Below are 27,477 nucleotides of genomic sequence, written 5' to 3' on the forward strand. Positions count from 1 at the left end.
AAAAAAAACTATAACAAATTATAAAGATTAATTTAAAATTAATAAACTATTAAACGATAATATTGAGAAAAAAAATCTAGAGAGTAGTTTAAAAAAAAAATTGATTTTTTTTATATAAAAAAATGTGGGAAGCAAAACTATCTTTCAACGTGTTGAATAAATTTGCTAAATTTAACACTATTCCTCATTTTTCTATAACTAGGATAATAAAAATTAAAAAATTCTTAATTTGAAAACATTTTTATAACAAGATAGCATATTATAAACTAAAAAAAAAATTTAGATTTATTATAAAAAATATATATAGCTTACTTCCTAAAAAAATATGAACGTTGTAAGATAAATAATATGTTATCTAATAATTAAAACAACAACATGTCTTTTCACAACTAATTAAATTCCAAGAGAAATGTGAAAGCTAGAAAATAAATTTCTAGCCACAGTGAAAATGTTGACGTGTACAAGTATTCAGGACTTCTTAAAATTTCTTTCCAGGCCATGGTCATTACAGAAGGTTCGATGCTTGCCAGACAGATAAAGTGACAGAGACAGAGAGACAAGACAGCGTGGTTCCAAGGTACGAGGGTTTAAGCACAGATGTACTTAGGATGCCTCTGTGGGTTTCGTACTGAGACTTCACTCCCAAAAACTAATTAGTCCTTGGTTTTGAACCAGAGTACAACTTAGTCCTTCATGTTTGACAATCTGTAATTTAGCTGTTGTTTAGTATCATTATGGTTTATTTTTATTTTAATTTTCTTAGAAACGTGTTTGATTATAATGTTGTATTACCTTTTCTTTGAACAATTTTCATATTAAAACCTGTTATTGAAAATAAATACAGAAAACCGAGTTATTTTCATAGTGTTCTAACAACTGGTGTACATTTTATGTATTACAAATACATTAGAAATGATGAACAAAAATATAATAATAAATTTGAATATAAAATAGATGATTTTCAAGTGTTTGTAATTAATCTCTAGTCTTTTATTTTTCTTTATTTTTGTGTAGCTTTTTGATTTTGATGGTTTTATTGAAGTACAATTTATCTCAAATATTCGTATGAAACTTTCTTGAAATATCCTTAATAAAAAAAGAATTAAAGTAAAACCATGAAATTAGTTGAATTTAGCTTATAATTCATCTCGAACTCAAATCTAGCATATTACATCACAAATTGCTTGAATCTTAAATCGAACTTGTAAAACTATATATATATATATATATATATATATATATATATATATATATATATATATATATATATATATATCCCCTACTAGCTTGCACTCTTAATTACCCTTTTCATCCTTAATTTCCCATCTTTCCATTCACACAGAGCTTAAAAATTGATTTTTCAGCCTGATAAGTTTTTTAGGCTCAATAATTTTCGTCATTGCTAATTTTCAAGATGCAACTAAAAATTAAAGGCGAAATACTATTATTTTTATTATTTTTTTGTAGTTAGAAGCTATATATTATAGATAATTAAATGCAACATTTCCATGCTACTCGATTTACATCATTTATTTCTTTGGTAAACTAGCTTAAAAAGAGAAATGACAGCAAAATAACTAATAAAATTCATAATCTCCTTTTGTTTCCACCCAAATACTTTATATTACCTCAAACTAGTGAAACAATATATTACACACACTTAGTTAAAAAAATCATTATAAAGATCAACCCAACATGATCGAAATATCAACATAGTAATTTGTTAACCTACATCTAATTCAAGTTAGGTTTTTTATTAAACCAAATTAAAAATTTATCTAGTTAAATATAATTAGCTTATAAAATCAAATTATATTTTAATTAATCAGATCAAATTTACATAAGATCTAGTTTGATGCTTTTCTTCTCTTAATTTTATTTTTAAAATATGCAAACTCAAACTTTTAAAATTAATATTATTTTAGATCCAACGCCTAACACAAGGGTCGGGCAGGTTTAATAAATGTGATCAAGGATTGCTCATGTTAATTAAAGTTGAGTCTCAATCAATTTATTTTTAAAAAAATAAAAATAAATAATTAATGACTGTTTTTTTCCAACTATGTTGCAGAATGATTTTTTAAGCTCAGAAAGACGCCGTCTAGTCGTGGGAACCTAGTACTTGAAGTGTTGAGATAGTTGGACACCTGGGAGCGAGCACTGGTCAAATCAGACCTTCATGGCCCATGCACGTCACGTGAAAGTTGAACCATCCTTGCCTGAGAGAGCCAGTGATTCAGCTACTACTTCCACAGAAAATAACACATTGAGATTCTTCGAAGCAGCCAACGTTGCTCCTATCTGAATCATGGACAATCATCCCAGGTCTTGTGCCTTTAATTATTAGGGTTTATAGATGCATCCGGGTCAAGTTCTGGTCGACCTCGTGAAGGAGAGGACCAAGCGGCCCTAGTCGTAGAGGGCTCTCTGGACATGAATTTTAAAATGTGAAAATTAGTTCGAATAATCCAAATTAAAAAATAAAATGAGAATTGAAGATTAGATTGACAATGCCATAGCCTCAAATTACGATTCTACAGTTGAATTATACATGTACAAACTTAATTTGGGAATATAAGAATTTTTTTTATTACACTCACCCTTACGAGATTTTTTAAATTAATTTGAGAATATATATATATATAAACTATTTAACATAACCTAATCAATTTTAAAAAAATAAATAAAAATTAATCTAGTTAAATCTGATTGACCAGATAAAAACCGGGTTAATCTTCTAAAATAAATCTCAAAACAATATTATTTTGAATTCACCCAAGAGTTCATCTAAGTTAACTTGTTAAATATATAATGGATTTGAGTTTAAGGACAGGGTTTTAATAATTTGCACAAGCTTGAATAAGGATTGGTCAATAATTTCAAAATAAAGTCCTTAATTCCTGCTAAAAGTAGAGAGATTAAGAGAGATTAAATTCCAAGTTGAGTCAAAACAAGAGCAATACAAATAGATCATTCTCATGATTTAAAAGAAGAAAAAAGAGCAATGATACAATACAAAAAACCAAAAAAAAAAATATAAAGGCAAGAAATGCCAGATAATTTTGAGCTCTCAGCATCACAAAAAGAAGATGGTAATAAGAAAAATGAATACGCAAACCTAATCTGACTGCTAACGTATAATAGCTAATTACAAAATAAGATACACTGCTTCTGAACAGGAATGCCAAAATCTTGTCAAAATTTTCAGCGGTAGGTTCAAAGACGTGCAGCGCTTCATTGTCTTTGTAATGCTTACAACTTTACATCTTTTGTACATCTTGAATGGCTTTCTTCTTCAATGCCATTGATTCGGAGGATTGTGCTCTGTTGGTGAGCCAGGAACGAAGGGAACAAAACCCCGGCCACCAAACATAGGACGCATGAAGGCATCGTCGAATTGGCGCCAGTAGTGATGAACATTGTGTGTTGGGGTGGTCAAGAGTGCGCGTATGCTGCTTGGATGGTCAATGTCATGGCCACCTAGATCATCTAACGAGTCCTGCCCCTCTCCAAGAAGTGGAATTGTAAATGATTTTGGAGTAGTCGGATCTGACGAAATTGTGATGCTTCTTGATTGGTGTTTTGGATGAGGCAGCAAAATTTTTATAAATGGTTTAGTCATCAAACCAAACAACTGTGCAGGGTCAAGCATGGAGAAGAATTGTTAGCATAATGAACAGCATCTCAAAGAAATTGCAGAGAAAGCAAACAATTTATCGCATATGGATGCTAAAACAAACTAACATTGCCAGTTGCAGATATTTTAATTCACCCAGAAACTGTATTTTCTTTGAAGGAAAAGAGACATCACAGATGATACAGTCGTAAAACTAGTTCGAATTATAAATTTATGGTAAGTTAAGATGGAAAAAGAAGCTGCCGGGGATAGAAAATATCAAGGTGGTGAAAGAAATTTCTAAGGTTTTCTGAAGATCATTGCATCAAGCCTACACAAGTTGCTCTGCTATTCACAACTCAAAACTAGGTGGAGGGAAATCACTTACCACTGTGCTGAAAAGAACAACAGTTATGGTGCTGGTGATCATTATTGCATTTCCTCGTAGATGGGTGTGCCCCGCACTTGTGAACTGCATTTATTTAGGATAAAAAATTTAATGAATGCAAGGATATATACGATCAATCTATATAGAACTATCAATATCATCAACTGTCACACGATACCTTATTGTATGCAAGTGCCATTGACACAGCACCTCTCATCAAACCAGCCCACCATATGATAAACTAAAAAGGAATAAATGCTTTATGTTACCAGATAGATCAATCGATTAATAGATAAGGAACTAATAATATTACAGAACAAAAAATAATAACAATAAGAATAGTTGAGTACTTGCTGCTTGAAGCTTATCTTCTCATTAGGTGATTTCTTAGCTAAGTTGGACAAAAAGGACAAGGGGAAAACAAATGCTGCTCTTCCAACCATGACGAGACCTAGTAGTATCGAACTCACAGCAACCGAAGTCCCAGGGCTGTGAAAAAGTGAAACCAAGACAAATGCCAGACATAAGGACCAGTAAAGAGAAGGGGGTTTCAACACAGCAGTTGCATCACCCTATTTAAGTGAAGGACTGAAAGAATTTCCAAGAGGAGGGATGAGGTTGAACGCATCAATGAGACACAAAACAAATGAAAACATACCTATCACTTACGAATCTCCACTTCTCAATGTCCAGGGCATCCATACCAACATAAAGGAAGATAAAAGTCTCAGCAACAAATGACAAGGTTGCAAAAGCATGCCTGCAATAATTTGGATTGAATTTTGAGCATTAAGAAAATGAATGCTTCTTAATACATCACAAGACAAGAATTTGGATGAGACATACTTGGTAGTGACTCTTGAACTCTCAGTCACATTATGCCAGGTGTAATGGGACATCACAATCCCACAGAAAAATACTGTGAGAATGCCACTCAAATAGAACAGCTGCATGGAACCAAACATCATTTAGATAATCGACAAAAAATTAAAAATGAAGGGCACAGAGCAGCACAATAGAAAGAAAGACGGGCATCCAGGACAGTTATGAATCTTACTTCAGCCAGCATATATGAAAGGTATGCCATGAGCATCATTAGAGCAACCTCACGATCTGTTGAGTGCCTGAATCATATAAGGTATTCAGTCCACCATTCACAGAATTTTCATTCTGCATATTATAGCTTTTTCTTGATACTTAAGATTCAACATAACAATTATGTTTAATCAAAACTAAGTTATGGTAATAACATGTTTAATCAAATTAACACATGAACAGAGTTTTATGTTTATATTGAATTGTGGTGCTCGTGAGCAGGAAAAAAAAAACTGAAATTACAGTGAATTCTGATTCAAGGCATCAACCAAATAAGTGGTAGGAGTACCTAGTTATATCAACTATAAAGCAGTACAAAAAACCAGAAAATAAAACGTTCAAGAAATGAACCAAAAAAAAAAGATAAAAATTGTGGTACTCAAAACTAGTTAGATCACTGGTACAGGAACTAGAAACAATGGAGGAAATGAGAAGTATCAGCTAGAAACAATGGAGGAAATGAGAAGCATCTCATACTTAGACTGCCATAACGAGCATATCTTCACAGATACAAGTGGTTCAATCCAAAAGAACATATACACATGGGAGGATTTATGCATACTAACACATAAATACATCCGTGATAGCCCTCAAGTTTTCAAAATTTGTATGGACTGGGCATCAATGTCTTATTTGGTTACTTGACTTACTAACTCAATCCTATCTACCTGATATATAGTCATAACAAGGCAACTTTCCATTCAGAGAATTCATTTTGGTTTTGATGAAAAAAAATTGACTATTGTAATGATAGATTACAGTGATGCAAGAACTAAAAAACACTTGGAAAACTTTTGGACCATGTTATACCTGCCAAAATAGAGCCTTCTGATGATGTAAGCACTAATTAGCCCAGTCTGCAAGAAACGAACCATGCACATTTCATAATATATTGCTCGCAGCTATACAGATTTGTGGTAGTCTGTGTGCGTGTGTATAAGAGAGTGAGGGAGGCAGGCAGAAAGGAAAATGAGGGAGAGGAGACTTACTAACACCCCTAGCAAAGTGCTTGCAAGAAATAAATAAAAAAAGTTGCGAACAAAATCCCAAGCAATTGCGGCATTGATATTAGTAAGATCAAAGCTCTGGATTGCATTGAAAAGCACCACTGATGTGGCATCATTTACGACACCCTCCCCGAAAACCAGACTATAGAGTAAAGGCGTCTCATCCTGATTAAGCACCTGCACCATCAAACAAAACAATTTCAGTATTGTATACATGTATCATTTGTTTCAAAATTGAGATATCTCTACTACTTTGATATGCATCACACCTGCAGTGTGCAAACAGAATCTGTTGCAGCAAATATGGCACCAATTGCTGAAAATGGTAAAACAACAAGGTAAGATCCCCAAAAAAAATTCAAGGAAAAGTACTGAAATAAATGGGATCCATGAAGGTGTTACCTAGATAATCCCCTATATCTAGAGGACCGATGTCTAATTTCTTAAAGAATTGCATAGCACCTGCCAGATTAAAATAACAATCAGTACCAAATTCATCTATGGTTATCACAGACCAACTGAAATTTAGTTATTTCAATGTCAGCAAGGAGTATGCCGACAAGGCATAGATTACAATTCCCTTTTCTACTGCGATTTCAATGGATATTCCCATTCAAAAAGGGAAAAGAAGGTTAATCCATCTTTTAGTTATAGTTTTAGATTGAAACCCATAAACAATCTCTATATGAACACGGGGTAGTTTGAGTGTCAATGGGGTGTTTTACCTCCATAAAATAAGAGAGCATTACAAGTAAATAAATAGATAACAGCAGGTCTGGAGTTCCTGTCCGTACCTAGTGATATGATAAAACAGCTTATTAATGTACCAACTGCACCAAATAGCATTATAGTCATGAAATTACGGAAGAATTGCTTCTTTTTAACCTGAAACCTGGTAATCAGAAAGATCAGAAAAAAAAAATAATATCAAACATTAAATCTAGGCAAGAAGAAGACAAGCCAGTAGAAATCCAAACGTATCAATTAACAAAAGTCAAATGATGAACAATTTTTCAATCAAGAGGTGAGATGGACGGCACCCATCTCGTAACCAGAAAAGCATGATATAAAACTATAAGAGTAAGGTTCAAGACAAAACCAAAGAACATTAGCTTTGGTCTGCTAAAAGAGCATTCATTTTTAAAGGCAACTCCATTGAGATTTAATGGAACAGAAACATACCCCGCATTAAATATGATAGGTGGGAGCAGATATATAAAGAAAAGATCCTCGCTAAAGACTAAAAGATGCGAGCTTTTTCCTCCACTAATCAGCAAGATAACAACCCCGGTACATAGACCCTGCCACCAATCCACAAAACATCAAACACACAATATCAGGCATACTTCAAGTCATAGATAAAAAGAGTACACAAAAAATATAACTTGCACCAAAACTTCTTTTCTTTTTTCATTTTCTTTTATAAACAACTAACTCATATCCCAAATCATGGAAACCAATAACCATACACAAAAAGAAAACGAAAACATTTAAACTAATGTGTCAGTCTCATTTCAAGTATGAGCAATAACACAAGAATGGATTCAGAAGTTCTAAAAGAGAGAAACTCACAATTATAAGGGCAGTGATTGACTCGTTCATCCACCGATTCTCCTCTAGAAGATGACCAATAACAATACAAGCGCAAAGAAGCGCGACAAACAAGTTCATAGAGACCACAGAAGCATGATCAGATGTGGTCAACATTTGCAATCTCGAACCAATTGAACTCATGTAAGATTCCATTGTAAACAAACACCCGTAGTCCTTTTTTCACCCAACTAAACAAATCAATATGAGAATTTATATATCCCCTTCCGAAAACACAGAATCCAACAAAAAAACTAATTACAAAAGCTGGGGCGATTTCTACAAGCTGTGTGATCCCTGCATTCAAAGCAGCAAAAACAAAGATCAGATTTTGATCAAGAAAGTATTAGATTAAACTCATTTAATTACAAAAGCAACAACACAGCAACAAGAATAATAATAATAACAATGATGTTACGTTAAGTATCTGGGAAAATGCATTAAAAAAAGAAAACCTTTTATGTAAATCATGTTTAAGCTTCCAACCATTCAAATGAAGCATAAAAGATCAGATTCCAATCCATAAAGACATTAAAGTAACTCATTTCATTAACAATTCAAATCCCTCAAATCTAACCTTCTTAACATCAATTTCTGATCTTCTAAACCATGAAACCAAGCTCATTTCATCACCAATTCCCCCTCAATTCACAAAAACTTGTAAAAAAATCTCAATCTTGGAAAAAAAGAGTACAAAATAAGGAAAAATTAAACTACAACAAAAATGCCATGAAATTTCCAGGTAAACAAATTCTCAGTTTTGAAAAAAAACAGGTACAAAATAAAACAAAACTAAACGACAACAAAAATGCTATGAAATTTCTAGTTAAAAAAAATAAAAAAAGGAAAGTAATTTAACACTCGGATACCTTCAAATTTAAAGCAGAGAGAGAGAGCTCGAAGAGAGAAATGAAAAGAAATCAATCTATCCTTCGAATTTTCTCAAAATGGAACCCAAACAAGCTCCTCCTGTGACTAAAAACAAACCACGGCACAGCAGATAATGAAAAACCAAAAATCTAAATAAAGAGAAGTGAGAGAGCGATAAAGAATATAGACAGCTCTATAAGAGAGAAAATTGGAGTTTAAAAGAGAGAGAGACGGGTGGTGCGGGACAACAGAGAAACACCAACGGACTAACTGTTGAAAACTGATTTAATTTTCTTAGCACCTTCTATTTATATTACTTTTTTACGCTAATTTTTATTTTATTTTTCCCGTATTTGATGCCAGCATTATTGCCGCTTTGGATTTTTACGATTTTTTATTATTTAGAGTCTTAGACCGCTTATTTTTCCATAATGCTAAACCCGTGCAACCGCTGATTTAGACTATATTTGTTTTTTTTAATATAAATATTTGAATATTTATGTATAACTTGATTAATTTTATAAATTTTATAAATTAATAATTATATATATCTTCAGTGATTATTATTATATATTTATTCATCGGAGAGGTCTAACAAAAAAAAACAATAATAACATGAAAAACATGTTTTTTATTGTCTGTATTTTTCTGCTATTAGAGACAGTACTCAACAACAAAGACAACGGCAACCAATAGAGTTTTTATATAAATATATATAAAACACTTTCATGTTATTATTAATTAAAAATCTATTGATATATTAATATGTTGATTACCATGCTAGTATACATATTTATTAGTAGTTGATATAGTAGGTATCATAAGCAAATAGATAATATTTTGGAAAGAAAAAACCAGGGTTGCTTTGTCAACTCAAAGATCACCTAGTTAATTCGAATTAATTTATCAAAATAATTTGTTTTTAATAATTTAAAACTAATATAAATGAATTTAGACAATGTCAGTTGAACTACTAAAAAACCAGTTAAATCTTTACTAAATCAGTATCTTTTTCGGTTTAACTTGAAACTAACTTGGCACAATTATTCTATCACTTAAATGCATTAATCCTAGAACAAGAAATTATTCTATTAAATAAATACATTAAAATCTCACTTCGACCCAGTTCATCACCACGTATTATGTTATATAGAGGAGAAGCCAGCAAGTATAGAAACCGGCATGTTATTAATTTCTTCTTGTGTACAGTAATCACTGCAGATTATTGCCCTATCACATTCTTGCAAAACACACAAAACTAGCTAAAAAAGGATAACATATATATATATATATATATATATATATATATATATATATATATATATATATGCACCTCTTGAATTCGTGCGGGCACCAGTCGGGTGGTAATTCACAATGAATGAATGCATCTTTAATGTGTTTTGGGCATATTATTATATATTGTTATTAATGAATATAACGAAGGGATGGAATGGAGAAGACGTTATTAAAGGTCTGATTTCTTTTATTTGATTGCTTGAATTAAGGAAAAGAGGTGTCCTTCCTGCTTCTAGGGCTTAATTAATATGGTGTTTGGATGTTATAGAAGTTATTTTAAAAAAAATTTTTTAAGATATATTAAAATAATTTTTTTAATTTTATTTTAACATCAGCAATTAAAATAATTTAAAAATATTTAAAACAATAATTTAAATAAAAAAAAAAAAATTTTAATAAAAAAAAAAATAATCTCAATATCAAACACCCATTGCACCATAGAATTAATTAGAATAGAGAATAGAGAATTAATTTGTTGTAATCTTTGAATTTTGTCCTCCTAGGAAAAAAAGGATTCCACGGTGTTTAGATATTTTTTTCATAAAAAAAGAGCATACACATATATGTGGTATAAATTTCCTTCCTTTTTGTTAGCCAACAACAAAAATGAATCATAAGAAAAAAAAAATAACAAAATTTTTTAATCATTTCCTTTTGATTTGGATTCAATAGCTAACTTCTTAGTAAATATTTTAAAATGAATCTGTTTATTTTTTATATAAAAAGTGTTTAAAGTTAGTATTTTATAGTTCTTTGGTATTGTAAATGTGATTTTTATTTGAAAATATATTAAAATAATATTATTACGGTGCATAATATAATATTTAGTGTTTGATATTAAAAAGCACAGACAAAAATAATTTGATATTTTTAAGATAAATATGCTTTTAAAAAACACCTAAATACAAACAAAAGTTACAGCAACTCCAAAAAAATCATTCAATTCCATTGTAATCAATGATTATATTAATTCATCGTTAAAACGAATATTAAACCTAATTTCTCCCCTCCAATACAATCATCATATACAGATACTTATAAAAAGATATCTATATCAATCTAATAATAATAAATAATAAAAAAATACAATGTAAGGTAAAGTTCACGGGCCATACCACACAGTAACATCATAATTAACTCAGAGGGAGCTGCATGTGGTTCAGATCCACGGGGCTGGAAAAAAAAATCAATGGAAGTCTCATGAAGAACAACCTCTTCGTGGAGTGGATGGGTTGTCACGGATCTATCAATAAAGTTAAAGTTCAGTTTTCTTTTCCTAGGGTTCATGATTGCGATTTACTTGCTTTTGACATGGAGTTCTTCTGGGAAAGAAGACGACACTTTTCCCCTGGGCATTTGTCTAGACCTACCTGCCTGCCTAACTTCCAGTTCTGTATTTGAATACAACTCTAATTAATCAATCATCTCTTTTATAAATATAATATTGCCCATTGATTATTGAAATTTAGCAATGATTTTTGTCAGGCGAGAGCAGTGACGAGAGACGTCCAGCTCACCCCACGTTATGGAATCTTGCTACCATGTAAGTAAACAACTGGGACAAGTTATTTATTTTATTTTATTTTATTTTTCGTCATGATAGTTATATTGAAAATAAATTTTAAAAAATAAAAAAATATTATTTTAATATGAAATTTACGACAATCAAACTAGTTATTTCTGATAAATAAATTTATGACCGGACTAGTTGAGTTATATCCTTCAGAGTTAAAAAAAACCCTGACCAACTCTTGATGCAGGTGGTGTTTGACAGTGTAACAACAGTTGTTTTACATAATATTTTTTTTAAAAATATTAAAATAATATATTTTTTTATTTTTTAAAATTTATTTTTAACATCAATGTACCATGATTAAAAAACAATAAAAAACAATTTAAAATAAATAAAAAACTTATACGCTTGATGTGGTATTTGTGAGTGTTTGGGTCAGTTTATACGCACCTCGATTAATTTCTTGAGACCTTGAAGTTAACTACCATGTAAGTCTCCGGTGGTTCATCACGAGTTGGCCGAGTTTTTTTTTTTTAACCAAGAGAAATGTAACTCAATTGAACAGGTCATGGATTTGTTTCTTGAAGATCATCCGTTTAAGTTGTAGAAATTTCAGAGTCACTAAAAATTTATTTAATCATTAATTTTAAAATTATAAAAAAATTAATCTAAAAACATGAAAACTAACTTAAAAAAAAAAAGTAATAATCAGGTTTTAGGAACTTGGGATAGAAGGAAGCGCTTTTAACAGCAAAATTGACATCCTCCTCCGGTGTCACGAAGAAAGTAAAAAACAAGGGACACTGACAAGGATGGGTGCACCGTGTTTCTTGCACTCTAATGTCACCTTGAGAAATTGATTGATAGATACTATTTTGGTCTTATGATTCACAAATACTATTGTCACGAATAGTTTGTAAGAAGGCTGAACAAATCTAGTCGGTCATGATTATCCTCAGTTTTAAGAAAAAAGTTTTAATTCTTGTAAATTTACGCAGAATTTTTTATACATGTATTGTATACATGCAAAAATGATAAGTTCACCAATAATAAATATTATATATATATATATATATATTATGTTATAATTTATAATTCTATGTCTACATATAAAATAAGTCATTACCAAAACCTATTGGTAATAAAATCGATGTTTTTTTTTTTATGATTTTAATTTGTTAATGTCAAAATTAAAAAAAAAATTTAATATATTTCAAAATAAAATGTATTTTTAAAAAGCATCATAAACAATCATATCAACGCACAAAATCTAGAACAACTCTTAAAATGGCATTCACAAATTTGCAAAAAAACCATTAAACTGAGAGTGGTTAACATTGAGTAATGGATTATTCAAATGTTTTTATTAAACAAAGATTAATTAATTAATTAGTCTCGAGAATTTGCATAACTAAATTATAATCTATTTTTGTTTGGGTGTGCATGTTGAGAAACTGGATTAGTGATTCCCGGTAGTCAATAAAATACTACCTGATTGATAATCCATGAGCTTGTATAATTGGTGAATTTTTAAATTCTACAATAATATTGGTTATTTTAAAAAAAAAAAATTATTTTTAAATTTATTTTTAATATTAATACATAAAAAAATAAAATAAAAGTTCTCCCCAAATGCCAACAGGCTTCGGACAAGAAGCTTGTGCTTTTGTGATACACCTGGCTGTACAGCTACAGATATGATAATCTACACTGGTTATTGTATGACTGATAAGCTGTTGAGCTTGCTGCGATGTGAAAACGAAAAATTAAGACGTCGATCGGATCGGATCGGATCTAGTTTGCTGGCTGGGAGAAATTTTTTGGCAGCTTCTGTGCTCATTAAATTAGAACTGCTTACCATGTTCTTTGCAACGACCTGTTGACAGGATCCCACCAGCATTTGTCGCGTCATCCTGGTTTCGGACGTAATTAACGTGGTGAAAAAAACAAACATGCGTAGGTTGTTCTAGAGAAGTAAGGAATCTGAGCTTGACCCGTATCTGATTTATAATTCAATCAAATTAGACATTTACTTGATAAATCCAGTTCATCTAATCATATTTTCATAATTTGGTCGACGTGGAGAACCCGTTTAAAATTGATCGGATTAATATTAAAATTTTGTCTAAAAATTATAAATAATATTGTTTTAAAAAAATTAATCTGATTTGTCCTGTGGCTCATGTTTTATTTAAATAACCAAAATTCTTTTATGAGTTAGTTATTTTATCGAGTATATCAATTAAAAAAGTAATAATTGATAATTTTATTTGGAGAATATTATCGTTATTTGTTTGAAATTCTTGTCCCGATTATATTTTAAAAAAAATTCTAACCACTCGAATTATTCAAGAAAATTATAATGGTGATTTTTGATACATCTAGAACCGTTCCTTTCAAATTGATGCTTTGAAAAACATGAACAATTTTGCTTTATGCTTTTAATAAATTTGTTGTTTGTATTTAGAGGCGGGCAGGCCACCGTCTAGAGTCCTTAAATAATAACACTATCAACGATCGATAATATACTATATGTAAAAGGATAATACTAACAATATGGACAGCAAATTATAAAACGGAAATGATGATGATAAGTCGGTCCATTACACCATGTCTTAATTATTTCATTTGAACTTGTATATAATTTCATATCATCGCTCGGGATTTATTGGGGTAATAACAATAAACAATATAGGGGTTTTTCTTTGAAAAATTTTATAGTGATAAAAATAATAATTGCCAATGCTTACTTCACAAAAGATAATATTCCATGAGAGAGACAGGCAATAATAATATTTTCGAGCTTGAGCTAAAATATTATAATTTTTTTCTAAACACTCTAAAAATCTCTGGGTTTCTTCTCCCTTTCTTCTCCCTTTCTCTCTCACATGTTCTGAATTATTGTGTTAGACACTATGCAGACATTGTCAATTGTCAACTGTCGATGAGTTATAAAAAAATGGAAGTCTTTTCTTTTCATTTCTTTACCCCTATATTTTTCAAGATTGGTATATTTTATGTTTTAAAAATATTTTTTTTAAAAATAAAAATATATTTTATTTGCTTTAATTTAATAATTTTTAATTTTTTCTGGTCATTTTGACGTGCTGATATTAAAAATAATTTGATATTTAAAAAAAAAATCATTTTAATGTATTTTTAGATAAAAAAACACTTAAAAAATCAACTACTGCTAGATTCCTAAACAGACTCTTAGTTTATTTTAGCACTATTTATTTACACGGCACAACTATGATTTTCAATTTTTTTTACTTTAATTTTTTATTTATTATTGAATTATGTTAAAAATATATTTTTAAAAATATATATATCAAAACATATAATTTATCTATGGACAAGTATTGAAATACACGTCTTAAACGTTAGGCATTGATCTCTACCATAAATGAGCCTAATGTATACATTTGAAATGTTAGGTATTGACCTCTAAATTAATAGTCAATACACTGCAAATAGAGAAATTAATATAAAAAAATATGATAGGTATAGCTTATCTGGTCAGGTTTTAATTTTGTTTTATAGAAGTCACCAGTTCAAGTTTTATAAATTTTACGACCACCAAAGACTTACATGATTGTTAATTTTAAAATCTATTAGATTAGTTCAGATATATGTAGGCTAACTCGGATATTTATGTTAATAGTAAAAAAAATATAAAAGATAAAAAAAAAACATTAAAGTATCATGCGACTTGATTTTTAAAGATTAAAAACTAATCGATGCCAGCCCTCCAATGATTTATGTTCTTTATCAATTTGAAAGTATCAAACTTATGTCACGGGACTTGTTTAAGCTCAAATTGAACACGATTAATCTCTCAAATGGTCTAGTCCAATACGTGACGTGATGGGTTACGGAAGGATAGATGGTTTCATGGGAAGGATTCTTGAAACACATTTATCTTCTTGAGAAAAAATAAAGATACTTTTTTTTTCTATCAATAGTTGTTAAAATAAATTGATGAAAGTAGTTGTGATGACCGCCATGAGGACATTTTTAATGAGATAATGAGAATGACGATGATAAAGTTGTGGTGATGTAAGTTTAAAATGTGTGGAAATGCTGTTTATCTATAATTTAAATTTATTTTATTAAAAAATATATATATTTAGTATTTTTAGATTATTTTAACATGTTGATATTAAAAATAAATTTTAAAAAATAAAAATATTATTATTTTAATGTATTTTCGAGTAAAAACTACTTTAAAACACAATTTTTATTATTATGTTTCTAATGCCTTTCACTTGATAAAAAGGTACCAATGATATTGACAATGAAAGTTGTGCTGATGTACGTCTAGTCATGTTTGTTTTTCTATTTAAAAGTATATTTGAAAAAAATTAAAATGTTTTTATTTTTTTTTATTTCAAATTAATAATGTTTTGGTATTTTCAAATCATTTTAATATATTGATATTAAAAATAATTTTTTAAAAATAAAAAATATTATTTTAATACATTTCTGAATAAAAAACAGCTAAAAACACACTATAAATGAGTTTGGTTGTTCATTTTAAATTTTTTATAATCCAATTTTCTAGGAATATTTTTACTTCAAAATCTTTCTTCATCCCCCACTTTCGTCCCGTACCTGGGTACCTCAAACAAAGCCCACATACATTTCTTAAAAAGCCCAAATTCTCACAAGCCCAAATATTAAACCTCACATCCATAAAACTCGAGCCTGAAGTCCAACACCCCAAACACAAACCTCTAATCCTATTCTTCAAATCAAAATCCCTAAACACGCCACACAAATATATTCCACGTGTACCTTCTATTAGCTTAAGAAAAACCATCTCTAAACCCAACCACAGAGAACCAAAACCCCCAAACTACAAATCCTCCCCTGCAATCTCCTCTCCAAAAACACTACAGGGTTTTGATCAGCTCACAGTGACAGTACAGTAGCAGGGTTTTTCAAAATACCCTAATCGATTAATTATTAATTACCTTCCTTGATCACTTCCCCTTTGGAATCACAACCTAAAGCAGAGAAGAAAAGAGAGCAAAACAAAAAATGCCTCCACAGAGAAAAGGTGCGGCAGCTAGGGTTTCGGAGGATACAGAGGACCTCACCCGTCACCCGCTCCAAGCCATCCTCTTAGCAGATAGCTTTGCCACCAAATTCCGTCCAATCACACTCGAACGCCCTAAAGTAGGTGCACATCCGTATGAAAATACTCGTATAAAATACATGTATCTGTTCATTGTTTTTTGAAACGATTGATTCGGTTTTGTTGAAGGTGTTGCTGCCGTTGGTGAATGTGCCGATGATAGATTACACATTGGCGTGGCTAGAATCTGCTGGAGTTGAGGAGGTTTTTGTTTTCTGCTGCGCGCATTCTAAACAAGTTATCGAGTATTTGGAGAAATCCGAGTGGATTTCGCAGCCGAATTTCTCCGTTGTAACTATCGAGTCTCATAATTCTGTTAGCGCTGGCGACGCTCTGCGATTGATCTACGAGCGCAATGTGGTATGTTTTTTTACTTGTTTTCTATTCAGTGGGGACTAAATTTTTAAAAAATCTTGAATTGAATAATTGGCTTTATTGTTTATTTTTTAGTTAGTTAAGGAAGTAGTCATGAAAAATTTCTGTTGATTATCGTTGTGGCTGTGAATTTTAGTGGTGTGTTGTATGTTTTATGTTTTTGGAAGTCTGTATGATATCAGCTTTGGCTTTGTTATTGATTTGTGTAATGTGATTGCTTGTTTGTTAATTTGTGAGGTGGTGTATTTTTGATTTGGTGATTTTGAAGCTAGAATAGCAACTTTTTGTATTGATTTTCTTTGTATGACTGTCATGTTTATGCTCGTAGTCAAATTCTTGAGTAGTTGTTGCAGCATAGATTTGGTCTATGGAGACTAGACCAACCATAGCAGCAGGGTACCAATTGATTGTTTTGTCTTGTTTTACTCATCAATGTGCTGATTGTTTTTAATTTTTATTTTTGGTGTTTGAAGATAACCGGAGATTTTGTACTTATTAGTGGGGATACAGTGAGCAACATGTCTCTCACACAAGTCATTCAAGAACATAAAGAGAGAAGGAAGAAAGACAGTAATGCTGTGATGACTATGGTTATTAAACAGTCGAAACTATCTCCAATTACCCATCAATCACGGCTTGGTACTGATGAGCTTTTTCTGGCAATAGATCCTCAGACAAAACAGCTTCTTTTCTACGAGGAAAAGACCGACAACTTGAGAGGGATTATACCTCTTGATAATGCATTGCTCGGTGATAATCCTTCCATTTGCCTCCACAATGACAAGCAGGTGTGTCCCCTTGGATTGGTGTTCTCAATCCCTGATCTACTTCTTGTCCATGCAATGACCACTGTAGTTTATTTTTCACTTGATGGATTGAGATTTATATTTTGATGTTATTTTAATTTCCAGGATTAAGATCCATGGTGTGGATTATTTTGTTTATCACTACTCACCAAAGTATTATTTTTTCATTTACAGGATTGTTATATTGATATCTGCTCCCAGGAAGTTCTCAGTCTTTTCACTGACAACTTTGACTATCAACACCTACGCCGTCATTTTGTAAAGGGATTGCTGGTTGACGATGTATGCTCTTTTCTTGCATGTCTTTTTGTAGGGTTTTAAATGCACTCTCACTAGAGATAATATGCATGATTACATGTATATACACATCCTATCTAAGAGATTATGAGTTTGAATTACTCACGGCACCACACAATGAGCACACAAATGCACATATACAGTTTCAAGTTAAACACGTAAGAAGCATGTTTACATAATCTTCAATCTTACAGCTTAAGCACAACACCTCTCAAACAAAAAGCTTAGCTCAATCCCGGGCTTATATTGTAACTCTCTCAACCTTAACTAATAAGGTTCAAGGTAATTCATGAGGTTCAAGTTTTCATTTTAGCTAGTCACTAATTTCTTTCTCTTGCCTGTCAAAAATAATTCCATAATTTTATATGGATGCTTTTGCATGTTACCAATCCAAAAAAAGTAAAAAGTGCTCTATCTGTGAGTTGCAAGAAGAGAGTTCATGATAGACTATAATCTTCACTTTTATTCATTGTTGTTCTTGGTGTGATATGATGCACTCAAGTCATTTCTCTTCATTTATTTATTCATGGACGTTTGTTTCTTCTTACAATATCTCGTCTCACTTTTTTTCAAAATTCACATCGTAGCAAATTTATTATAAATTTAACATCAAGATTTTTATTTCTTGAGTTCTGATTTCACCTATAACTTTTCTCACTATCTTCCATTGAATGTATCTTTTCTGTTGATGTTGTAATTTTTATGATATTTTTCATACTATTTTATGACCAGTATTTATGTGTTTCAGATTATGGGCTACAAAATATTCACTCATGAAATTCACTCAAGTTATGCGGCTAGGATTGATAACTATCGAAGCTATGACACTATCAGTAAGGACATAATTCAAAGGTGGACATACCCATTTGTACCAGATGTGATGTTTTCTGGAAATTCTGCTACTCATCTTGAAAGAGAAGGGATGTACCGAGCATCAGGTATGGATGTTAAATGTGCTTTATATATTTTATAGTAATTAAATTTCCCTGCCCTTTTATTTGAAATTGATTGTTAGTAATAGCAATCCCTGTGTTGCATTTTATGTGCTGATTATTTTTCACCAAGATCTATGTTTTTGCTGGCACACCTATAATGGATGGATTGAATTATGTTTTAGTTGATCCATCTGTATTAATTAATTTGTTTTTGGGAGCCTGTTTCCGCCCGTGTATTGGGTTATTCTGGGCAGGGTGAAGGAGTTGTTATCGATGCATTGGAGGATTTGCACAAGAAAGAATGGGAAAAAAATATAGAAAGGTTACATTTGGATTGGAATAAGATCTGAGAATCAATCTTTATCTAAATTCTAAACTGTATTGTCATCTTCCTGGGTGGGTTTGTTCTTAGATTCCTCACGGTCTTCTGCTTGGGCCTGTTTTCAGGGTTTTTTTGTTCTAATATTGAAAGGATTTGGGAGCTCTTTGCTCTGGGGCCCTTATTTTTCTTCTTCAGTAAAAGGATGCTTTCTTGTTCTCCATTTGTAATTTGCTAATTTCCATCATAATAATTGTCCTTTTTTTCCTTGTGATTTTCTTATGTACGAAATCCTAGTGCTTTGACTGGGATTAGGCAGTAGAACTATTGTATTTTTTCAGTGTTGGAAACATCAAGCATGTTTTATGGCTCTGATGGATTGTTTATTCATTTCCTATAGCCTGTCTATTTATTTGTACTGTGAAGTGGTTTTCCACAATGAGAAGATAACATGGTATTTCTTCCTACTTATTATTATTTATTGTGATTGCTCTCATTATTTACATGGTATCTTCCCCACCTAACCATCTCCCTATCAACACATTATCTCATTGAGAGTAGCAACTAGTTATGATTTACATTTGGCTTATCTTTTTGTAATCATTTTGCTGACAGCTATTTCATGATTTGATTTTTGGCAGAAATTGAGCAATCACGTTCTGCACGTATCGGTCCTTTTACTGTTATTGGAAAAGGCACTAGAATTGGGAACAACTCTAATATTTCGAATTCTGTCATTGGGAAAGGGTGTTCAATTGGATCAAATGTTTCAATAACAGGTTCCTATATATGGGATAGCGTCACTATTGAAGATGGCTGTGACATAAGGCATGCAATAATATGTGATGGAGTGGTAATAAAATCGGGAGCAGTGTTGGAACCTGGTGTGGTATTGTCTTTCAAGGTAATAACTAAAACTCCAACTTTTTTGTTTAATTTTTGCTGAATTCCCCTGTGAGACTTTTGTTGCATTTGAACTTGGCATGTTACCTAAGTTTGTGGATGCACATGCTGATAAACATGTTGGACATGAAACTTGAACTAAAAAGATTTTATTTTAGGAATGCTTCTGCAATGATTGAAATGTTGTTGACTGTGGACGGATACAGTCCTGTGTTATAATTCTGAATTGTCAATGTTTCCATTTGACTTGGATTTATATCGACATGCAACTGTGAATGTTAATCATTAGGAAATTCTCTATGAATACAAATCACGAGAATAAGTCATGAGAATAAGTGTATTGAGTGGATGACTTCAGCACTAAAGTTTGGCTGCTTAAATTAATGGTCTTTTATATATTTTGATTTCTTCAACTAAATTTTAAAGATGGATTGAAAAAACCCCTTAATGTTAGCCCTTGATTATAAAAGAAGGTACATCATAGGCTTGCTTAAATAAGATGGGGCATCGCTTGAGCATTTCACTTGTGTTTTCTATAATAACAGATAACATGGTTTTAATTTGCTGTAAATAACTCAAGGGATTTTGTACAAGAAATGATTTTTGATTAAATTACTGTTTACTAATCAAGCATAAAGTCTCTCAAGTTTATCAGGTCAAAAAATTTTCTTATGATCTAATTGCGTTTTTCTCTATAGTTTATATTGCATTTTCAGCTGGCATGGTCATGTATTCCTCACCTCCTTTGTGAAAATTTTAAACTTTCTTTTTAATGAGGAGTTGTTTCTCTTCATAAAATTTGCTTTAGGCTATTTCCTTTGGAGGTTCTCACATACAACCCTTTTCCCTGAAATATATGCCTCCTTGTAGTGATGACTTTGGAGATGGTAATGTAAAAAATCCCTGTTTCATTCTTCTATGAGAATTATTATATTCTTGGGCGTGTATTAGGAAAGTAACATGTCTAAGTTTTGTGTCATGTCATTGAATAATCTTATGGCGTGTTTATGATTTAGTGACCATTTCTGCCTTCTTTAGTTTCATGAGGTTTTTCAATCGATATTTAATGTTGTCCAGGTTGTGATGGAACAACAATTTGCTGTGAAATTTATAAACCATTTTTCATAGTCAGGGCTTATTTCTCTTTGTAAGCCTTATTTTAGGTTAACCCTCCCTTTTGGAAGTTTTTACTTATAATATCCCCTCCACCCCAGACCACAAATAAATAAATAACAGCAGGGGAGGGGGGGGGGTGTTAGCTGAGGCATAATCTCCTATGAGAATCATTTAGTTTTAATGATTCATGCAAAACTAGTTCTTGTATATGCAATAGGAAAATACCATTTCTATGTTTTCTTTGTTATATGTGTCTATTGAATATTATCATGGTGTCTTTATGAATTACAATTCATTGAAAATCCATGTATGCAATCTTTTCTCAAGGTGTTTCTATTAATATTTTTTGTTCTCCAGGTTGTGATTGGACAGCAGTTTATTGTCCCTTCCTATTCAAAGGTGTCTTTATATCAGCAGCCAACTGTGGAAGATAGTGATGAAGAATTGGAGTATGCTGATAATAGCAGTGGAACCGTAGATTCTTGTAAGCTCTGGTGCTTTACCTGCTATAGCTTGTATTTTTAGCTTTGCTAAATTGTTCTGTTTCTTTTTTTGATCGACATTACATCAGCATGAAACAAGCTGTACATGTTTGTCTTTACTATTTACATTGTAGTCTTGCTTTTCTTAAGGTAGATGTTATTCATCATGTTGTCATTAATGTTCTATCTGCAGTGTTTGATAGGAATGCACTTTATTTTTTGAGGATATGTTATGCACAAGAATTGCTTTTTATCAGGATGAAACAATTGAATATATTGAAGAAGAGACAATAGTTCTACTCCTTAATGTATAAGTGGATTTGTGTAATATGCAGCAATTACATGTACTATGGATACGTTAAATAGGGAAATGATGTCTGAGACGCCTGCATCACAGGTGAGCTTTCAAATTTGGTTTCTGTATGATCCTGAGACTGCTATCTCTTAGTTGTGTTTTATATGCCTGATTGTAGATTTATCATTCCTCTCCTCTTTCCCTTTCTTTGAAAGTATCTTATGTGAAAATAATTTGTGATGAGAGCGGGGAAAGTTCTCTTCAAGGGAAAAATGTGCCAAAAATGAATGGAATTTTTACTTCAACCTTGCATAACAAGGTTTCTCCATGGTATCAAAGACTTGGGAGGGATGTGATAATGATTAAAGTTCCATATGTCAGTGCCATTTGATTTTTGGCTCCAACACTTATTTTGCCTGCTGAAAAACAGTAGTTCAGGAGTCTGAATTGTAATATCCTTAAAGACTTAGTTCACATGGCCATTTGGTCTTGTGACTATGTAGCATTTTGGTGAAAGGCAAATGTAATTTTGTGGGATGATTTATTATAATTCCTAGTTTAGCTGTATGATTTCCATTATCAGCGAGTTTATATAGTCTTTGTGCAGAGGGCGCAAGATGCTGACTAGAGCTATTGTATTTATTTGGGTGATAGAATTGAGTAAATCTTAATAATTTTCTACAACAGAGACAATACACATTTAATTATTGCTTATCTGTGGGGAACCAATTCCTCACTCTAATTATACAATGAGACAGGGTTTTTAGGCATGCTAATCTGTTACTTATCAGTAAAAAGTGTGTTACCTATTAGTCACCTGCTTCTCCTTTTCTTTGGCAAGCAAAATGGGATGCTGGTCAGATTAAGTTATGAATTCAAGTTTTCTCTTAGTGCGCTTCACAGCCCTCTGTCACAGATGTTGTCCTTACACCAGTCATTTGGGGTTGAGGCTGAGGTTGTGTATAGAGTGTTCCTAGTAATAACAGATATGAAAGTTTGTAGAAAAACTGTGAGGTGGATCATTCACATTTTGTTGTTTCAGATTTTTTATTTCTGTCTTGGCGGAATTCTTGTTCTTCATCTCTATGAATTTACTGTTCTTATCTAATAACATATCTTTTCTATCCTCAAAAAGAAAAAAATCACAGCATTGAGCCTTGCTATTGTGATCTGATAATCATCATATGTTATTGTTAATCTGAATACGTTTCTGTTCTTTCTTGATATCTTTTATGGGTTTTCAGCTTGGGCCTGGTGGTGTTGGCCATGTTTGGTCAATATGTGAGGGAGGTCACGAGGAAGAATGGAGACATTCAGTTGCACCCATTCCTGCTGATAAACTTGCTGAGGCCACTCAATCTTTGGAGGATGATTTGGAATTCTTAAATCTAGATGGAAATGCTCTCTCAACTTCTGGGGAGTTGAAGCCTGGTCGTAATGGTACTGATTCTGAAGACGATGATGCTGAAGATTCTAGAGATGATTCCATTTACTACGAGAAAGAGGTGAAAATCACGCAGCATCGACAAAAATTTCACTTATAGTTCCCACAAAACCTTGAATGTCCCACTATGTTTTGCAGGTAGAAGCAACTTTTTTGAGGGCTGTTAATGAGAATATCAAAGTACCTGATGTAATTCTTGAAATGAACTCTCTGCGGTATGTTAGATTATTTTTGTTTTCTTAACTGGACCCATAACATAAATCTCGTATTGATGCTCATAACACAGATGTCTATTTATCAATACTTTACAGGGTAAATAAGTTTATTAAGTTCAATTTCATACATGATAATCTACACATGTATAATGAAGACTCATTGTTAAAAGTTGATAATTTTCTACTTTTTACCTGTTCACCTTCCCCTGGTTACCTCTTTTGGCTTACTAATACCTTATTCTGGTTTTTAGTTTATTTTTTTTAAATAATTTATTTAATAAAGGCTTATTATCAATTGTCTATTGAAACACATAAAAGATCCCAGGTTCATGTTTCCTGGCTGAAAGCTTGCACTGAACCATTTGATTTAGTGTTTTTGCTCGTTTTCATGCACAAAACTGTACATGTCATGATGCCTAGCCTCTTCCAAGTCAATAAAAGAAATAATGTTTTGAGTTTTGAACCTTTGAGTGGCTTTCTTACTGCCATCTGCCAGGGCTGAAATAGGAGGCAGTTGGAATCCCCTTGGTAAACGGAATTCAATAAATGGCTGATGTAGTCAATAATTATGTGATTAGTATTAATTATTATTTTTTATTTCATTTTAAGATCCTGTTTTGACCTTTGTTTGAACCAGTAACACCACTCAATTTTCTAACTAGTAGTCTTCTCTTCATAACTTTCTATTAGATGTAGGATGGACAAACTTTCACATAAAGTATGAGTAATGATGTTTAAAAAGCTCATAATTTTATCTAGATAAGCGATTATTAAGTTATATTTTCTATAAAATTCTTTAAATACATATAAATAAAGTGATTTTGAACATTGTAAGGGACTGTTGTATCTGGCTGGCTGTCACTCATGAACAGGTATTATTGCCTGTTTAACTCTGCTTCTTCCTCTACTGCTTCTGAATAGTGGACAAGTAGTTAATAACCATGTCTCCCATAATGTATCAAATATTCGACACATTTGTTTCGCAAGTCAATTTTTAAATTATCGCTATATTTTTCATCCTTTTTAGCATTATTAACCTTGTGAACCTTTCAAACTTAATCCTTTGAACTCATTGAAGGAAAAGGTTTGGAAGAATGGTTGCATTCTGGAAATATTGAAGTGATAGAACTAATTTGTCTGAAAACTTCATCTTAGCCTTGCCTGTGTGAGGTTAATATGGATGATGTGTTTTTACTCCTTTCCTCTTGATTGCCTAACAATTTTTATTTTTATCTTCCTTTTTCTGTTTAATATTATCAACAACATATAATTGCTCAAAGTTATGTATTCTACCTTTAATTTCATTTCCCATTTCAATTTTTAGGTTGTCATACAACATGACATCCGCAGACTGTGCTGGGGCAATATTTTATGCAATGATGAAACAGGCATTAGAGATTCCACATGCTACTGCTGGTAATTAGTTCTGCACTTGTGCCATATTGTACTACACATTCATGCAAGTGAATTATTTTCTTTTCTATGAATGATCTGAGACAATAATTTGTTCTTGATGAGTGAAAATATGTTGGAAATTTTGTGAATATCTCTAGATAAGGGGTAATATTTTATGGGCATAACGATTAACCTATTTCATTTTGCTTGTTAGGCAAGGTAGGATGGAACACATTAAATGATGCTTTGAATCTGTCATGATTTGAAATCTAATTTCTGCTTTTAACCCCTTCACAATTGTGATTGCTTTTATTCTTTCTTTTTTCTTATTGTTGGGTTGGAGGGATGAATTAACACTGTGGCTTCAATTAATATTTCATGTAACCTTTCAGGTGAATTGCGCAAAAATGCAGCAAGCATTATAGATGCATGGAACAACCTTCTAAAGTTCTATTCAAAGGAAATAGATGACCAGGTTTGCATTGTTGATCTTCTTGACTAGCCATTCTTTACATATCTTTCATCATCTTTTATCAGTCTTACATCATCTTTTATCAGTCTTTCATCATCTTCTTGACTAGCCATGTCGTTCTCTATCAACAATCTTTTTATTACTTCTGTATGATATCCTGCTATTGGAGTGAATTTGTTAGAGTTTTACTTCCATTTATTAATTTACAGGGAAAATATATATGTTTTTCCATTAAATCACTGATTCTGTTTCTTCCTGTCATGCACTCTGACTGCCAAGGTGATTTCTCACTTGAAGAAATCTATAAAATAGTTCTGTTTGTTGCTTTCATGAAGAATTTTGATGGATAAGATAGTTCATTTCATAAACAGTTCCCTCAGTTGTCCACGGGTGTTAACTTGATATCATTTGTACAGATTGAAGTGATAATGAAATTTGAAGAAATGTGTCTGGAATCTGTTAAGGAGTTCTCACCACATTTTTCCCAGGTATTTTTATTTTCTTGGATTATGTTTATTGATCTCTATGCAATAATAACTTCTGATATCCCTGCCTCGACCCAAAAAACAGATCTTTATTGATGCTTCAATAGGTGAATGTAAACTGTTGTTTGTCATGATGCTGATCGGATCATATGATTTTCTCTCAGATTTTGCATATTTTATATGATAAAGACATTTTAGAAGAGGATGCCATATTGAGGTGGGCTGATGAGAAAAAAGATGCTGAAGAATCAGATAAAGTTTTTGTCAAGCAGTCAGAAAAACTCATTCAGGTAAGATTTAATACTCTAATCTTACTGCTTAATGAATTAGTTACATATGCAATCACACTGCATCTTCCATGCTTGGATGTCAACTGTCTGTGTTGGCTGTCACGAGTTCTATCTTGTTTCTCACACAAATAGGAGCCTTTATAATCACAGCCTGGTAAATAAATTCAGAGAAGCTCTAGGCCTTAATAACTCCCTCTCTGATATGTTCCATCAACCATGCATGATTGTTTGCCCATGCAAATAGAGTTAGAAGGATAGAGGAGGTGCAAATATAGAGTTGGATGAGCTCTGGATTGCAGCCTATGAATACTCGAGTCATTGAAATCTTTGCCAAACATTTTTTTCTTCTTCTTATACTATTATTCTTTTATTGGATAGCTCCCATGAACTTGACGCATGATGCTATTATTTCTCCATATAACGTGCGAGTTCACATTTTATATGCATCTTTGTTGTAGTGGTTGAGAGAGGCATCTGAAGAAGAAGATTGAGATTGGAAAGGATATGGTTTTGGTTTTGTGCTCTAAGCTTTAGCTTTGAAATTGAGACAGCCATGTAGGTCAAATGGATGTACTCTCTTTATGTTGTATTGAGGTTGTAAAGTGGGGCTACATCCATGGACTTTTGAACTGATTAGTTGCCCACGCTTAGGAAATTAAATTCATCTCATTGAGCATTTACTTTCTTCTTTGGAAATTCACTGCTTTTTTTGACCCAGTTTTTCGGTGAAACTCGAACAATACCAAGATATGTGGATAATGGTGGAGAGGTACTCAGGACCCTAGAATTTCTGAAAATTAAAGTGGAATATACACATTTCGTAATACAGGAAGGGTGTTTTTCTTTCTTAAGTCTTACCTCATATAGATCTTTTGAATCGGCCAATATTCGGTGGTGCATCAGGATATTGTCTATTGCTTGCAAGCCCCTAATCATACAAACCTAAAACCTCGCAGGTGACCTGTGGAAGGGATAAGAAAAACTAGTTTTTGTGCAGCAGAGCACTTCTTGATGGTCTTGAAACGATTGTTTATGTTCTTCACGTTCCTTTGCTGTTTTATGTCATAGTTATTAAACTTGACCTAACACGGCTTAACAAAGGGTTGTTTTATGATTTTTTTTCTAAATTTTTT

General features: G+C 32.0%; 2 protein-coding genes across 3 annotated transcripts; one reads left to right on the top strand and one right to left on the bottom strand.

Moving 5' to 3' along the window:
• Positions 1-2,906: 2,906 nt before the first annotated feature.
• Positions 2,907-8,832, bottom strand: LOC118051405 (sodium/hydrogen exchanger 1). Of its 2 annotated transcripts, none has more exons than XM_035062040.2 (15): positions 8,566-8,832; positions 7,679-7,993; positions 7,289-7,407; positions 6,901-6,998; positions 6,509-6,568; positions 6,376-6,422; positions 6,089-6,283; positions 5,910-5,956; positions 5,062-5,128; positions 4,851-4,951; positions 4,663-4,764; positions 4,355-4,493; positions 4,183-4,245; positions 4,005-4,088; positions 2,907-3,634 (listed from the first exon to the last, which is right to left on the bottom strand). In XM_035062040.2, exons 2-15 carry the CDS (start codon positions 7,850-7,852, stop codon positions 3,296-3,298), a joined length of 1,635 nt encoding a protein of 544 aa, XP_034917931.1. In that variant the 5' UTR covers positions 7,853-7,993; positions 8,566-8,832; the 3' UTR covers positions 2,907-3,295. The 2 variants fall into 2 exon arrangements, with proteins under 2 accessions (XP_034917931.1, XP_034917932.1); XM_035062041.2 differs by lacking the exon at positions 8,566-8,832 and adding an exon at positions 8,274-8,432.
• Positions 8,833-16,203: 7,371 nt separating this feature from the next.
• Positions 16,204-27,195, top strand: LOC118051403 (uncharacterized). The gene is made up of 15 exons (XM_035062038.2): positions 16,204-16,556; positions 16,645-16,875; positions 17,364-17,678; positions 17,871-17,978; positions 18,742-18,931; positions 19,889-20,151; positions 21,624-21,750; positions 22,084-22,145; positions 23,288-23,548; positions 23,626-23,702; positions 25,027-25,118; positions 25,490-25,572; positions 25,986-26,057; positions 26,219-26,344; positions 26,803-27,195. Exons 1-15 carry the CDS (start codon positions 16,419-16,421, stop codon positions 26,833-26,835), a joined length of 2,178 nt encoding a protein of 725 aa, XP_034917929.1. The 5' UTR covers positions 16,204-16,418; the 3' UTR covers positions 26,836-27,195.
• The last annotated feature ends 282 nt before the right edge of the window (positions 27,196-27,477 follow it).

The sequence above is a fragment of the Populus alba genome, chromosome 5, assembly GCF_005239225.2.
Source record: "Populus alba chromosome 5, ASM523922v2, whole genome shotgun sequence".
NCBI classification, from domain to species: domain Eukaryota; kingdom Viridiplantae; phylum Streptophyta; class Magnoliopsida; order Malpighiales; family Salicaceae; genus Populus; species Populus alba.